At 50.1% G+C, this 17040-nt stretch overlaps 1 protein-coding gene across 2 annotated transcripts in view; it reads right to left on the reverse strand.

Annotated features, from left to right (window-relative positions):
- ZMIZ1 (zinc finger, MIZ-type containing 1) overlaps window positions 1–17040 on the reverse strand; it is a 121186-nt gene that overhangs the window by 38705 nt on the left and 65441 nt on the right. The window contains exons 8-10 of one of the 2 annotated variants that reach the window (XM_015424521.1): window positions 16068–16242; window positions 10087–10273; window positions 302–512 (exon numbers count right to left, since the gene is read on the reverse strand). In XM_015424521.1, the coding sequence (XP_015280007.1) occupies window positions 302–512; window positions 10087–10273; window positions 16068–16242 (573 nt within the window). The remainder of the gene's footprint in view (window positions 1–301; window positions 513–10086; window positions 10274–16067; window positions 16243–17040) is intronic. The other variant, XM_015424520.1, reaches the window with a different exon arrangement.

A 17040-nucleotide genomic window follows, 5' to 3' on the forward strand; every position in this document is an offset into this window, starting at 1 on the left:
CCCGTGAAGACCGTCTACCCCTACACTAGCAGACCATCTTTTAAGAACTTCTAGATATATGACAGGCCACTAATTTAATCCTTCTGGGCTCTGACAATACCTCAGACTAGAAACTGAACTGGAGTTCATTGGCGTCTAAATTGTGCCTTCGATATAAAAACAGAGCTTTGAAAAGATCAACCAAGACGGGTGAAAAGTGCGGCGACGGTTCACCAGGATGCCTCCAAAATGCCAACGCTGTTCTCTTTTTAGTCAGCCAAGATTTCAAAGCAAACTGCTGAGGCAGGCCTAACATACTTACACAACAGCAAGCTGTGACGGTAATTTGAATTGTGTTTCTTCCCGGCTGGCAGACATGCTTGAGGTGCAGGGGTTTATGCGATGTCTTGTTGTCGCCTCGCTCGATGGTAAGTGGCGTTGCGTTGACGCTGACCTGGACCGACGCTGGCCAGTTGGTGTTCATCTGCCGGTCCTCGTGGTGGTAGCACTTGAACTGGAGTTCCAAGTCCGACCTGTCGAGCAAGCCACGTGTTTAGTCGGCATACAGGGACCTGCTTTGTCAAGCGCTGGGAGAAAACCCTGACCTGGATGGCGCAGGCTAGCCCGATCTTGTCCGATCTCGAAAGCTATGCAGGGTCAGCCCTGCTTAGCACTGGAGGGAAGACCACCAAGGAATATCAAGGCCTGCTGTGCAGAGCCAAGCAATGGCAAACCATCTCTGTTAGTCTCTCACTTTGAAAACCCTACGGGGTCGCCATAAATCAGCTGTGACTGGATGACACTTTAAAGGCAAAGGTTTCCCTTGCTCGAAAGCCAGTCGAGTCCGACTCTAGGGTTGCGGTGCTCATCTCCGTTTCAAAGCCGAAGAGCCAGCGCTGTCCAAAGACATTTCCGTGGTCATGTGGCCAGCATGACTAAACACCAAGGCGCACGGAACGCTGTTCCCTTCCCACCGAAGTGGTACCTATTTATCTACTTGCAATTTCTTGCTTTCGAACTGCTAGGTTGGCAGGAGCTGGAACTAGAGACGGGAGCTCACTCCGTCATGCGGCGCACTCGGGTCTCGAACTGCCAAACTACTGACCTTCCACAGCTTGCAGTTCGATGTAAAGTGTAAAGATGACACTTTACACACACACACACACACACACACACACACACACACACATGGGGAAACACCCATTTAAAAATTAGACTTCCTAACTGCAGAGGCATTTGTCCCTAACCCTCCTTCCCCTCCCTTTGTGCAGCACAATGTCTGTCTGTCTGACACACACAGATGTACAGTGCAAACCTTATCCGGAAAAGCCGCTCCTAAAAACAGCTACCGCCAAAGGAGGAAGCGAGCCGTTCCCACACAAACTAGAAACTGGAGAGGATAATGTCAGTCAATGATCGTTCTATGTGGTTTTTCGAACAGCTGCCCTCAAATCACTTTATGCAAAGGTTGGCCTCGCGTGTTGTGGAACGAGTCAGAAGAGAAGGATTATGGGTGCAGCCAGGAAGTGCCTCGCGGATTAGGGTTTATGCTTGAGACAGCAAAGTACAGGATTATGATGGAAAATAATAATAATAACCTAGCATTCTCATCCCGGTTCAGTGTCCCTGACATGATTCATATCAGTTTACCTGATATTGAGACAAATGAAAGGACAAAAGATGTGCTACAATAAAGGCAGAGGTGGGCCTCCAGGCTGCCTCTGACTGGCACTTCAGTTATTTGTTGTATGGTATTAGGATATCACAAAAAGTAAACTTATAATTCATGTAACAAGTTATCTCATATCCTTTTTTCTTCCATATACCCCCCTTCTGACTTTCCACAGTGCTCAAACTTCCAATTCTCTCTTAGCTCACCCCCTTTCCCAATTCTTTAATATTATATATTTATTACAGGTAAACGAATCTCTTTATCTCTAAATCTATATATGTTTAAACTTAATCTAAATAACCCTCCATCTTAATAATTGTCTAAGCAAAATAAATTGTTTTTAACATCCCAGTATTTCTCCATATAGTCTTTGAAGTCCTTCCAATCTGCCAAAAAGTCTTCTGATTCTTGATTATTAAGCTTTCTTGTCATTTTGTCCATTTCAACCATGGAAGTACAACTGTCTGAACACGCTCAGAGGCCTTCCCCAATGAACGGTTCTATTTTGACATCTGAACTTGGCAGGGCTCTTTTTGTAGGAAAAGCCCAGCAGGAACTCATTAGCATAACAGGCCACACCCAACATCAGAAACCTATTAGCATATTAGGCCACACCCCTGAAAGCACAGCTCATTAGCACATTAGGACGCAGCCCCACGCTACCAGAAGTGTGGTTATTCAGCCACACCCACCTTTTACTTCTTATTCTGTTTACCTTGTTTGTTGTCTAAACCCAGGGCTTTTTTTGTAGCAGGAACTCCTTTGCATGTTAGGCCACACACCCCTAATGTAGCCAATCCTAATGAGTTTCTGCCGTTGGGTGTGGCCTATTATGCTAATGAGTTCTTGCTGGGTGTGGCCAACTTGGGAGCCAGCCGGAACTCCGTTCCTGTGCATTCCTGCATTCCTGCCCAAAAATAGCCCTGGAACTCGGGCACTTTTTGCATTGAGATTAAAAAAGAAAAGGAAAATGCAGATTGCATGTCAGAGGGCCACACAGCACCAACCTGGATGGCCCATTACTGTTACCTTTGCTGATTTCGCCACACTTACCACCCCTCACACCTAATCCAATCAGGCCTGCTGTTGTCATTCACCTGCTGTTGTCATTAGGCACCTGAGATCATTCCACTCTCCCAGGTGTAAGGACGGAGGGACTCACATTCTAGCTGTACCTGAAGCAGTGAGCAGCGACTCACGAAAGCTCCTACACCCGGCCACAGATTTTGTTAGTCTTTCAGGTGTTCCTGGACTCTCGCTCTTTTCTACTGCTACAGACTAACACGGCCACCCATCTTGCTCTGTCTCCACGGAAGGCACCACATTGAGCTGTGCAGAATGCGAATTCCTCAACCTTGTGAAGTTATCTGAAGAAATGAGGAGTGACTCACAAAAGCTCACGTCCTGCCGCTCTGGCTCTTTTCTGCTGCTACAATCAAACACGGCTACCCCTCTTGTTCTCTCTGGATGGCTAGCCTAATCTGGTCAGATTTCGGAGCCCTGGTTAGTCCTTGGGTGGGAGACGACCAAGGAAGTCCAGGGTCATGACACAGAGGCAGGCCACGGCAAGCCACCTCTGAGCGTCTCTTGCCTTGGAAACCCTACTGGGTTGTCATAAGTCGGCTGTGACTCGACGGCAATTCCCACCACCGCCAATGGAAACACAGAAGGTTTGAGGCCATTTCGGGTGGCCTGCGTCCCACCTATTCTGCTCAGCAAAGTCTGAATAGCCACTTGGGACTGAGGAAAGGTCTAAACTTTGCTGAGTGGAGTGGAGGCAGGGGTCATTTCCTGCGGGAGCGCACAGGAGTGGAGCTCCGGCAGTAAAGAGCCCAGGGGGCGGGCACATGCAACAAGCCCCGCCCCCTGCTCCCAGCAGCCCTCAGTCAGAGCAAGAAGCAGCCAGGTAAGCTGCAGAGCTCCCCCCCAGCCCCCCGGCCCAAAACAGTCCAGTGGCACCTTTAAGAGCAAGTTTTATTCAGGTACAAGCTCTCCCTCCTCTGCGAGGACAGATCTGCACATCCCCCCCCCAATAGCTAGCAATCCAAAACAGTCCAGTGGAGCCTGAGCGGTGGGTGTTGCCTTCTGACACACGTCCGGTGATGTCAGGGTGTGTGTGGCATATTCAAATAAGTTATGCTAATGAGTAATGCTAATGAGCTCCTGCACCTCTTTTTCTACGAAATGACCCTTGAGTGGAGGGATACAAATCCATTTTCTTTGAACAGAAGTGGGTTCTGGAGCACGCAGAAAGACCCAAGCTCCCCGCTGGAAACTCTCGGAAACAGCTGAAGCTAGCCTGGTTGCTACAGGATGGGAATGGCATTGCCTCCCGGACAGCTTTTTCTCGCAGCAGAATGTATGGCTGTCAGCTATGCTGCCGTGATAGTTCAGGAGGCCATCGGCCTCCCTTGTCTGTGTACTAATTGCTGCTGCATCCCTTCTGTGCTTCATCTCTGCTGTAACGCTGTTATCTCTAAGATGTGCAGGTGGTGTAGTGTCTGGAGCTGAGGGGAAACCGTGGGAGCGCTATCGGTCCCCAGCTTCGACTCTAACGGCCTGGGGCTGCTTCTCCTGCGCGGGGGAATATGGCTAATTGGCCTATGGAAGGGGTGTGTGTGTGCATACGAATGCCCTATATCCCATTATGCTTGTAAAGGCGACGCCATTCTTAGCAGTGCTTCTGTTAATGCATCTATGGCTCTTCGATAAGCGTGTACTCCGTTGTTGGCTGTGGAACCTGACAATGGCTCCATAAACCCCAAGGAAAGCTCAGCAGGGGCGGCCCTGGTTAGCACTCGGAGGGGAGACCCACCAAGGAAGTCCAGGGTTGCTATGCAGAGGCAGGCAAAGGCAGACCACCTCTGAAGTCTCTTGCCTGGAGAGCCCCACCAGGGGTCACCATAAATCAGATGTGACTTGACCCCTTTCCAACACCAATCCCCAAGCCATCAGTGGCAAGAGAACAGCTAGCGTATTGATTAAAGCCCGCTGGGCTCAGAAGGGACTGCCCAGTGAAACACCGCATCTTCTGGCCTTGCCACCGCCCAGCCAGGCTCCACTGTGGGCAGGTGCCCATAACAGTGTGGTGTCACCGTGTGGGGAAACACAAGGGCTGGATGTTTCTGTGGAGGGGTATTTGTGGAGCACTCGGAACCTTTATGAGTGCCCAAAACAATTGGGTGGGCCTCCTCCGGGTAAAGAAAAAGGTAAGCTCTGCTGCTGAAGGTGTCTTGGCTAATCTTTCAAGACTCAGGAAGTTAAGGCCATGCAAGGCATGTGGGGTTCGGGAGCAAAGACGTCTCGTGAGTGTTTGGCAACGCTCCCTCTAAGCTGTGGAGTCTCGTGAGCAAAACTCCTACTTTGTGAGCCACTGGCATTAAAGCTGTGAGCGAGCGATTTGGCTGCTGCATAAGATAGCTTGCTCTGGACCCAGCCGTCCTGAGCTAAGACAAAATATGTGTGAGCTGGAGGCTAAAAAAACTGTGAGGTAGCTCACACTCATTCAGCTTAGAGGGAACACTGGTGCCTGGCCATGTGGTCCGGCACCCTATGGCATTATGCTTAAATGTAGCAGGTCGTGGGCCTGGAACTGACCCAGATTTGAAGGGAAATTCTTGAGGGCGCCTTATATCGTGAAGCGCCCAGAATTATTTATTTATTTATTTAGATTTATACCCCGCCCTCCCCGTAAGTGGGCTCAGGTCGGGTTCACAACAGTACAGCCACAAAACCATTAAAAGCAAGTCTAACAAATAAATCATTAAAACAGTTAAAAAGGCAGGAACGACACTGAACTCATAAGGTTCAACAGTCCGAAGTAGCCGGAAGCAACTAGGCCATAAACCAAAGAACAATAAAGATCCTATTCATATGGGCAGCATAAGATTCATTCAAAGACACGTCTCCCATTTTTTGGTTTTCTAAGCCTTTCCTGCTTTGTTTTTGTTTGGCCGCTTCGAAAAGCTGCAGGCATTAAGAAACAGCCCCATGCCCGAGTGCAGCTCTATAAATCTACAGAACAAGTCCGCGCAATCCCGGGAGTGATTACTTATTAATAAGGATCAGCAAATAACCAAACAGGCTCCCTCTGCTGTGTTTACGCCGAGATAATGAAAGGCAACTTAGCTATAAGGGTCTCAAATTTAGAGCATTAACTCTTGGATATGACCCGTGGAAAACTGCCGTCCGTTTCAAAATAAAGGAGACAAAGTGGCCGCGGTCGATTTGCCGATGCCCCCCAGCTGGTGCCACAACAATCGGGCAACTCCACAAAGCTCTGCCTGAAGACTGGTGCGGACTAAGAGCCGCTTGTCCATTGATTGTGCTTAAGGGCCCTAGGATCATACGAATCATGGTGAAGGTCAGTTCAGTAGTGATGTCCCCTTTAATCACAGCTAATGCAACTGTTGGACTATAAGGAAGGCCGAGCGCCGAAGGATACATTCTTTTGAACTATGGTGCTGGAGAAGACTCTTGAGAGTCCCTTGGAGTGCAAGAAGATCCAATCAGTCAATCCTAAAAGAAATCAACCCTGACTGTTCCCTGGAAGGCCAGATAATGAAACTGAAGCTCAAGTACTTTGGCCACCCAATGAGAAGGGAGCACTCACTGGAGAAGAAGACCCTGATGCTGGGAAAGATTGAAGGTCAAAGAAGATGGGGATGGTAAAGGATGAGATGGTTAGACAGTGTCATCGATACAACGGACATGAAATTGAGCAAACTTCAGAGGACGGCGGAAGACAGGAGGGCCTGGCATGATCTGGTCCATGGTGTCGCAAAGAGTCGGACTTGACTGTGCGACTGAACAACAAAAAATGCAACTGGATTAAAAACGGAAAGTTTTTGCAAGCAGGGAGAGATCCGGGCAGGAAGCATGTAGTTCCACAATTACGGTTGCCAGCCTATGCTTGCCAACAAGCCACGAGGGCACAACGTCATGGGCACTGCTATGTCACTTCTGGGGAAAACCAGGAAGCAGCAAGCCAAAATGGGGGAGCTGGAGTGCTTGGGGTTCAATGGCAATTTAGATACAGTAGGTCTCTCAGAAACCTGGTGGAATGGGGAAAATCTAAGGGATACAGTCATTCATGGGTATCAGCTCTATAGGCAGGACAGGAAGGGACGGGTTGGGGAAGGTGTTGTGCTGTACATCAAAGAGGGTATAGAATCAAATAAGTTAGAAAACATCAGGGGAATTACCTCTCCAATAAAAGTGATACTGGGCCCTAATGGTTACTTGAAGTGTACTTTGCCCACCTGAACAAACCCTTGAGGCGGATCTTGAGTTAGAAAAGGAAACAAGGGAGGTGACTAAAGCAGATAATGTCATTATACTGGGAGACTTCAACTACCCTCACATTGACTGGGTAAACATGTGTTCGAGTTATGCTGTAGAAATGAGATTCCTTGACATCATAAATGACTGTGCACTGGAACAGTTGGTCAGAGAGCTTACCCCTCTAGTGGACTTGGTTTTGAGCAGGTCTCAAGACCTCGTGAGAGATATAGAGGTTGTTACACAAATTGGGAACAGTGATCCCAATGCTTTAGGTGAGCATTCAGATCAATGGAAAGTTACCCCTAAAGTCCTAACCTATGTTCACATAGGTAACCCTAGGAAACGCCAGGAACTGTCTGGTTTTATCATATAGTTTCTGTCAATTCCTAGCGGTACCCTACGTCACTTCTGGATTTTTACCAGAAGTGATGTAACCAGAGGTCATTTTGGGGGGGGAATGCGGGGGATCGCAGTTCCCCCAGGTGAGGTATGGGGGCGGGGCACATGATGAAGCCCCGCCCCCTGCTTCCGGCCGCCCCGCTTCCGACCCTCATTCAGCCAGGAGGAGGCAGGAGAAGAGGGAGGGGAAGTTGCTTCCTCCCTGCCTCTCCCCCCCCCTGCCTGCCTGGGGCCAGGGAGGGCCTTCGCGGGGCTTCCTTGCACTCCCGCCAGCCTTGCAGGTCCACCGCCGGGCCCCTCATGGGGCTCAGCAGTGGAGCTGCAAGGCCGGCGGCCGGGACCGTTGGGGGCGGGGGGTGTGGCCTTATGACACACTTCTGGTGATGTCAGGGTGTGTGGCATATGCTGAGTTATGCTAATGAGTTCCCCTAGCTCTTTTTCTATGTAACGACCCCTGGATGTAACTCAACAGCCGGTGTCCGCTTCCCCATCCACAATCCTCCCACTACTTGCTAGCAGCATTTCCTGGGAACCCTATGTGCCCATGTGCAGGGATCTGTGAACCCTAATTGGGCCCCCCAGTGCACATAACATGCATCCCCAGTGCACATGACATAACAATAAGGATACAGATTGCTTGTCTGTACTCTAAGGAGAATGCATGGATGTCCTCACAGCAATCTTGACTGCTGCTTAAAGTGTGGAGCCCCTTTCACCTGCTCCCCACCCTAGCATTCAGATTCCAGGGCCGTCACCTTCGTCATTGAGCTTCTGCTATGGTGACTGTTTGCTAACACTGTTTTATCACTCACCTGTTTGGACAGCAGATTATAGGACAAGAAAGATTACAGCATCCGTCGCTGAAGCCATCTGAAGCCAGAGCCATCCTTCAGATGAAACTTAATTTGCAAAACCTTCCTTGCTCTTTTGTTCCTCTTATGGTTACTCGAAGGATTGTGAAACCAGAGAGAGGATTTGCATCAAACAGCACACTGTCATGCATTATGCTTCAGAAGGGGTGTGTGTGTGTCTGTGCACCTTTCTGGACTCTGAATCTAACACTACATTTATTTATTTATTCCAGTTTATACCCCGCCCTCCCCACCGAGGCGGGCTCAGGGCGGCTTACATAGAATTTCATATAAAATACACTTAAAACCTATCAAAGGCATATAAACATAAAATAACAGTTATTAAAATACTCCTAAAACACTGGAACATGATCTGATAAAAGCAAGAGCAAAGTTATTTATGATACAGCTTAGGTGACCATACGTTCCAATGGCATTCATGCCAGCTCAGTTCACTCAACTGCCTGTGCGGCACGCACAGGCTGGAGATGAAAGATGGTGAAGCCAGGGCACAGGGACACTCCTCGGTGTGTCATGCGGCTTCTTCATCAAAAGCCTGGCGGAAGAGCTCCGTCTTGCAGGCTCTGCAGAACTGTAAAAGGTCCCTTGGGGCCCTGGTCTCTTCCGGGAGCTCATTCCACCGGTATGGCGATGCCACCGAGAAAGCTCTGGCCCTGGTTGTAGCCAGCCTGGCATCCTTGGGGCCTGGGAGGGCCAACCAATTCTGCGTCCCTGAATGCAGTGCTATCCAGGAAACACGTGGGGAAAGGCAATCCCTTAGGTATGCCGGATACTGACCATATAGGGCTTTAAATGTTGAAACCAGCACCTTGAAATGAACCTGGTATGCTAATCGGCAGCCAGTGCAGTGCTTTCAGTACATGCTGGATGTGCTCCTGCATAGGGATACCCATCGACAGCCTGGCTGCAGTGTTCTGCACTAGCTGCACCTTCCAGATTTGAGACAAGGGCAGCCCCAAGTAGAGAGCGTTACAGTAGTCCAATCTCAAGGTGACCATCACGTCGATCACTGTTGCCAAATTGTTGTGTTCAAGGAAGGGAACCAACTGCCTAATCAGCCGAAAAGGATAGAAGGCCGACTCGGCAGTGGCTGCTACCTGAGCCTCCATTGTTAAGGAGGCATCCAAGAGGACTCCCGAACTCCTAACCTCTGGCGCTGGCACCAATTGGTCAGGAGCGGGATCTCTACCTCCGGGCCGCCTGGACTCAGACACAGGACCTCCACCTTCATCATATTCAATTACAATTGGCTCAGTCTAATCAGTCAATCCTCAAAGAAATCAACCCTGACTGTTCCCTGGAAGGCCAGATAACGAAACTGAAGCTCAAAGACTTTGGCCACCCAATGAGGAGGGAGCACTCACTGGAGAAGAAGACCCCGATGCTGGGAAAGACTGAAGGTCAAAGAAGACAGGGACGGCAAAGGATGAGATGGTTAGACAGTGTCATAGATGCAACGAGTATGAAGTTGAGCAAACTTCAGAGGACGGCGGAAGACAGGAGGGCCTGGCGTGATCTGGTCCGTGGGGTTGCGAAGAGTCGGACTCGACTGAGCGACTGAACAACAACAAACTGTCTAAGCCAACCAGTCACAGCTTGCAACGGTAAATGTGCTTCTTACACAGGGCTTTTTTTTTTTTAGGTACTGGAACTCTCAAGAAGGAAATGAAGTTTTCAATCTATACACTGAAAACTCATGGATTTAAAAATAATAATAAAAAACTGTTGAAGAGGTTCAGAAGAAAACAACAACTACCTTGCTCTTACATGTCCCAAGGTTAAACACACGATTGCCTTCCACCTTCCCTGTATTTTGCCCTCCATTCCCCCCCCTCAAAACCAGGAGATCCCCCCCCCGCCATGGCACTCCGAGAAACCTACCTCCACATTAGCGTCTGGTGGACGGTGGGCCGTAGGTGAAAGACGTGGTTGCTGACTGCCAGGTTGTGTTCCAGCCGGAAGGGCTCTAAGACGACCCCGTCTCTCACGGGGAACGTCAGGCGCAGCTCATCGTTGTGGTTGGCTGGGATCGAAGAGGGAGAGAAAGCGTGAACTTTCCCTTTAGCATCTGCAGTGTGATGACAACGCACAGATTTATACTGGACAACGGTCACGTGGTTCACGGGGTGTTTGGCTGGGCTGATTTCACGTCCTGTTCTAGCATCACATTTCCCTGTGGATCTCCGGCTCGCAGACATACTCTCCCTGCCCCTTTCTCGTTCTGCTCATTGCACCTTTAACGCAACATGAACTGGGAAGTCCTGTGGTTATCTGAACGCTGCTGTGGAAAGGAAGGGCACGGGACTGTTCACGTCACACACAGGGATGGAGGCAGGGGGGTATCATTCTAACAAGCCTTTAGCGACCTTCATCCCAAGCAAGGTAGGTAACTTCTCAGCCATAGGCCTTATGTGCAATGCATTTGAGTTGTGGTTACAACCAGGAACATCTACTTTTATTTAAATAAATAAAATGAGCTTTTGAACCCAAACAGGGTGCATTCAGACCAACCTTTGGTTATTTGTGGCCCCTTGGTTTATCTGCGGTGCTTATTCATCCCCTGGGTCCTCTGGTCCCATGCTGAGAATGATTCAACATTCCTGGTTTCGGAAGCCTTTGATCCAAATCCAGTTCTTTTGACGTCTAAACACAGGGGGCAGTGGCGGGAAGTTCTCTCAAGATGCAGCCGACTTACGGGGGCCCCAAGGGGGTTTTGAGGCAAGGGACGTTCAAAGATTGTTTGCCACTGCCCGCCTCGATGTCGCAACCCGGGAATTCCGTGGTGGTCTCCCATTCAAGTACCAATCGGGGCTGACTGCTTAGCTTCCAAGATCTGACAAGATCGGGCTTTCCTGGGCTATCTAGGTCAGGGCCTAAATGCAGAAACCTGTGGCAAATTGGAGTTTGCCTCTTCCAAGGGTTGCGAGACCTCCCCGTTGCCGATCAGCTGGCCGGCAGGGGGGAACTTACCCTGCAAAAGAGGGAGATCGAACCAACGTGCAGTAATCTGTCTATGTCACTTCCCATGTGACCCGGAAGTGATGTCATCACAACTGGAATGTTGGGGGTAACACTGTGGTATCTGGGCCAACATTCTATGGTAGAAGCCAAATTTACCATAGAGTTTTTTTGCCCAAATACCAGACTTCCGGGTCATGCGAGCAGTGACACAGACACGTCGCTGTACACTGGGTGGGCCTCCCTGCTGCTCCTGCTGAGTCTCCCCTCCCCTGCCAATTGCCTGGTAACCCCGCTTCTTCCACACCCGTTGAGAATCCTAGTTTGTAGGCAAGAAACAAACTTCAGCTTGCCGGGTCCTTGCATCCAGGCCTTAAGGCCAAATGGAGCTTTATGGAAAGCTTCCGAAACCAGGAAACTTGAAATGACGTTCTGCACACCGAGGGAGGAAGCAGAGGGCACGCAAGCACAGCAAACAAGGCATGTGCAGGCTCAGAGGTCATTTCGGGGGGGATCGCAGTTCCCCCGGGTGAGGTACGGGGGGCGGGGCACATGACGAAGCCCCGCCCCCCGCTTCCGGCCCTCATTCAGCCAGGAGGAGGCAGGAGAAGAGGGAGGGTAAGTTGCTTCCTCCCTGCCTCTCCCCACCCCTGCCTGCCTGGGGCCAGGGAGGGCCTTCGTGGGGCTTCCTCGCACTCCTGCCGGCCTTGCAGGTCCACCACCGGGCCCCTCATGGGGCTCGGCAGTGGAGCTGATAGGCCGGCGGCGGCGGCTGGGACCGTTGGGGGCGGGGTGTGTGGCCTTATGACACACTTCCGGTGATGTCAGGGGGTGTGGCCTTATGACACACTTCCGGTGATGTCAGGAAGTGTGGCATATGCTAATGAGTTATGCTAATGAGTTCCCCTAGCTCTTTTTCTACGAAACGACCCCTGTCAGGCTCATCACAAACAGAGGGTTGCCACGATTTCTGAATGTGGCGAGGGTCAGAGAAAGATGACTGAATGCAGTGACACTTTTTAAATGAAGTTTATCACTGCGGAACAAGATGTCTGCCCCTGTGCCTAGTTTACTCGTGGCAGATGAATAAGCTCCGGTCTGATAGTTGCTACCACACACCACCACGCAGAAGCAATTCTACCCAGCATGCTGTTGCTGTGAGTGTGAATGAGACATGTAAATCTCTAGAAACGGAGCTTCCCATGGGCTGTGAGGCTACTGGTTCTCCTAACCACTCGGGAGGGGCGGCCAGACCCAATTTTCTCCACACCGTTTTGTGGAAGGTGTGTGGAATACTGCTGGGCCCTCATGGCAAACTGCTATACGTGGAAATGACTTCCACAGGGTGGCGTTTAGCTGTTGGGTCTACTGGGGAGTGAATCGACTGAGATAACTTTTGAAAGAGCTAAAAACAGTAAGCGAAGACGACCGCATCCAGAGAACAACCACAGGTCTTGTCTTTATTCCTCATCTCTGTCAAATACCTATAGTCCCAATGCACACTGTACTGTGGAGTGCCGTTCCTAATAACAAATGGATATTTCCCCCCCACATCCTTTAGATACAATGGGGGGGGGAAAGCCTATCCTTGCTGTTTATTAAAAGGGCACCCTGGTCCAAATGCAATCTTGAAATTTATCCTTTCCCTGGTCATTCAGCCTCTGGCAGAATATACAGTCCTCCTTCAATGCACCACGAAGGGCAAACCAGCCTTTCTACACCCTCCGAAAAGGGGGCGGCTGCCCCAAAAGCCCATATAAATTGAGGATTAGAAAAGATAATCACTCTGAGATTAGAAAAGATAATCACTCGACATCACTCTGATTTGTGCCTGAAAAAATGTTGAAATAACTTGGGGATGCTCTGGGAACTTCTTTAAACAGTTAAAGGGATGGTTAAACGATAATTAATCTAGCATAATTGACTAAGTTCATTGTATTATTAGTAGTATTTTGAAAATAGCATGGTGATAAGCTGCTGTATTGATCTCCTACCCTTGGGTTTTTAGTTAGTTGTGGGTCTTTTTTCTTTCTCCCACTAGATGTAGTTCCCTTCCCCATATTTTCTGTTGTAGTTTTGTAGTCTTTAAAATCCCCCAATAAAAACCTCCCCCCAGGGGGATGCAAAAAAAGGGCAAAAGCATTTCTACCCTCACCAGGGATCTACACCCAGTCCCTTAATCCCCGTTAAGCGTAGCTGTACGATATCTGTGTCTTTTTGGATGCATGTGATTCGCATTCACACCTTACATCGGGGTCCCCCCACACGGTGCCCATCAACACCTTCCCTGGTGCCTGCCGAGTGCTTTTAGAAAGAAGGCGTGGCTGGGTGGGGTTTTAGCCGAGCGGGGCTTCGGATTGGCTATGCAGATTGAAAAGCATTCCATTAAACAGAGCTTCTGCTTCAGATGTTGAACTGTCGCCATCAGAGTTATATCAAATCTCGCTCCCTGATATTTTGTGGTCTTGGCCCCACCTCCTGCAGTGGCCATTTTGTGACTGGCCCCACCTCCTGTGTCAGAATCCCGAAGGTGCCCCACAGGCCCCAAAAGGCTGGGGATCCCGGCCTGACATTTTTACAGGAACACCAAAATACCTTAGATGCACCCCTACAGCAGGGCTGCCAGGTCTCACCTTTTGTCTGGCGAGGCGCTCCTGGCGCCTCACCGGGATTCTTCGGCCACGCGCGCAAAGTGCACATGGCGCAATGGTGCCGCTGGTAGTGGCATCACCATGCTAGGGCGTGGCATGGCGACGCTCTGGTGTTTGGGGCAAAAACTCTATGGTAACCATAGAGCCCCCCTCGAATCCTAGAGTGTCGCTGCACGATGGCTCCATCGTGATGCCGTCACTACTGGTGACATCACTGCATCGGGCAGCATCCCCGTGGGACAGTGCTGTTCAGGGGAGGGGCCCCCCTCGCTGGCCAGCTGGCTGCTGGTGGGCTGCCCCCCCCAAAATCAGGGGGATCCGCTGGCCCCACCGGGGGGGATTGGTGACCCTACCCTAGAGATGTAATGCATGAAGACTCCAAGGCACGTAAATAAATATATAAAAATACTAATACTCTGTTCTCTGTACACACGTGGGGCCATGGGTGCATAAAACTAATCTACCGGAAATAATGGCATCAGGGAATATTTTCTGCTCTTCTGTAAATTGTAGAACTTGTTGTTGATCAGCGCCAGGGCTGGTGTTGTTGTTGTTGTTGTTGGTGGGGCATTGGGCCTGAGTCTCCTTTGTTAACTCCTTGAACTTTGGTTAGATTCACACCTCCTTTTTATGTGCACTGTGTGTTGCTGTATTTTGTTTTTAATTACCACTAGGGGCCTCAAAAGCTAGAAGAGGGCCTAGGTCTGTCTGGAAGAGACAAATCGGCATTCATAAACATCACGGATTAGAACACACACGGCACAAACTGCTGCTCCCCCCCCCCGGAAAATGCAACAGCCAAATATAATGTGAGGCTAAGTGGAGTGAAAAGCAGCCCCCCATTTGCTTCCAGAACACCTCTGAATATGGATTCAGGTGGCCACCAGTGCTCCCTCTAAGCTGAGTTAGCGTGAGCTGGCTCACGGTTTTTTAGCCTCCGGCTCACACATTTTTGCCTTCGCTCAGGAAGGAGGGCTCCGGAGCAGACTAATTTATGCAGTAGCCGAATCGCTCGCTCACCACTTTAATGCCAGGAGCTCACAAAGTAGAAGTTTTACTCACAAGACTCCACAGCTTGGAGGGAGCATTGGCGGGCCGCCCTGTTGGTCTGAAGCCACGGAACAAAGTTTGAGTCCAGTCGGGCACCTTTCAGACCAACAAAGGTTAATTCCAGGAACAAGCTCGGGTTGCCAAGTGTATCTTCGCTGGGAGCAGGGGGCTCCTGGCCGGCGTCTTGTGCGCATGCGCGTGCGCACCGCACGCACATCACCCGGAAGTGACGGGAGGATGCCAGGCACGCTGGGAGCGGGGCCACAGCCATACAAGGGAAAACCATAGAGTTTTCCCTTGTATGGCCGTGGCCCCGCCCCCAGCGTGCCTGGCATGCCCGCATCACTTCCGGGTGACGCGCATGTTGGGGTGGAGTTCCCCCCGGGGCCCGATCTGGCACCGCCGGGGAACGGGCCTCTGGGGCGGGGGTTTCCCCGCCCCCCAGGGGGACTTGAGATCCCTAGCATGCACACGAAAGCTTAGGCCCAGAATTAAACTTTGTTGGTCTTAAAGGTGCCCACTGGACTCAAACTTTGTTTTACTTCTGAATCTGGTTTGCATGGAGCTTTCCTCTTCACAGGCAGAAGTGAACAGGGTCACCACAATTATTTGGATGTGTGATCTCTCAGGGCCAGGGACGCTCCTGCATCCAAATGACAGTGAGACCCCCACAGCATGATTATTTACTTCCCTGGAGAGTGAAGAGCAGACAGGGCAAGAGGGAAAAGGGGAGAGAAGGAGCCAGCAGGTCTTTCTGGGGAGAAAAATAACACCTGGAGCGGCCCCAGTGTTTCATCCGATGAAAGCAAACACGGGATTATATTTAGGGAACGAGAAGGAATTTAAGACTGAAAATTTGCCATCTTGCCAATGAAGGATGCTTGGGGCTATTTTTAAAAGATGTTTATATTGATGCACTTCCTAAATTCTAATTGCTCCTACCCAGCTAAGCCTCACTGCTTTCGATGAGGCTTCTTATCCAGCTAAGTATGACCGCGGTGTTTCTCTGCTTTCCCAGTTCTGCAAAAATGTCACAGACTTGCCTGGTCACTCCAGGCATCAATTGGCAATCAGCACTTCTGTCAAGAATGTAGCAATCAGGCTGCTATTTAAAAAAGTGTCATTTCCACGACTGTACAATTTGGCGAGGAGGAAAAAGCGAGGTCAGTAAAGGACGTCAGGGACGCTTCCTTGGTTACTCACTTGGGGGTGGCGGTAAAGCGTTGATATTTGGCTTAATGTCAGGCGGGAACGGCGGTTTGACGTCCTGATTAGGGGACAGGTACGGAGGAATACTGCTCCCTGGAGTCATGGGTGGCGTGGGGTTTCCTGGGACAGGCGAGTGGGGGTAATTTGCCACGGGAACAGGCCTTGACGGCTGCAAAAGAGTAATTACAATTCAGAAGACAAGAGAGAAAAACAGTTACTGCAATGTCCTGCCACAGTAGAAGAGGAGGAGATTGGATTTAGACAACACCCTTCAGTACCCGAAGGAGTCTCAGAGTGGCTTACAATCCCTTTCCTTCCCCCTCCCCACAACAGACACCCTGTGAGGCAGGCAGGCCGGAGAGAACTTTCTCGAGAACTGCCCTTGAGAGAACAGCTCTGAAAGAACTTGTGACTGACCCAAGATCACACCAGCAGCTGCAGGTGGAGAAGTGGGGGAATCACACCCGGCTCTCCCAGATTAGAGTCCGCGCTCTTAACCATGACACCAAACTGGCTCTGTAGAATACGGGCTAAACCCCCAACATATTGGCTAATATGTAAAAAGATATATATTTGCACTAGACCACTGAGGAAGGCCTGTGAAGGCTGAAATGTGTTAGGTCTATTTTATCAGCCTTTGTATTTTTATATTTGTATATGAGGTATGAATGGGCCCTTATTTGTTATTTTAATTTGTGTTTAATAAATACATGTATATTTTTGTATGCTTCATAATTAGATTTTTAGAATTGGCCCTCACGGGAACAATGCCGACGAGACATGGCATCCCGGTGGCGGAATGTGCGCATGCGCAGTAGGCAGTGTTCCCTCTAAGCTGAGTTAGTGTGAGCTGGCTCACAGTTTTTTAGCCTCCGGCTCACACATTTTTGTCTCAGCTCAGGAAGAATGGCTCCAGAACACACTAATTTATGTAGCAGCCAAATCACCTGCTCACGACTTTAATGCC

The sequence above is a fragment of the Gekko japonicus genome, unplaced genomic scaffold (genome assembly GCF_001447785.1).
Source record: "Gekko japonicus isolate JY-2015 unplaced genomic scaffold, Gekko_japonicus_V1.1 scaffold142, whole genome shotgun sequence".
Lineage (NCBI taxonomy): Eukaryota > Metazoa > Chordata > Lepidosauria > Squamata > Gekkonidae > Gekko > Gekko japonicus.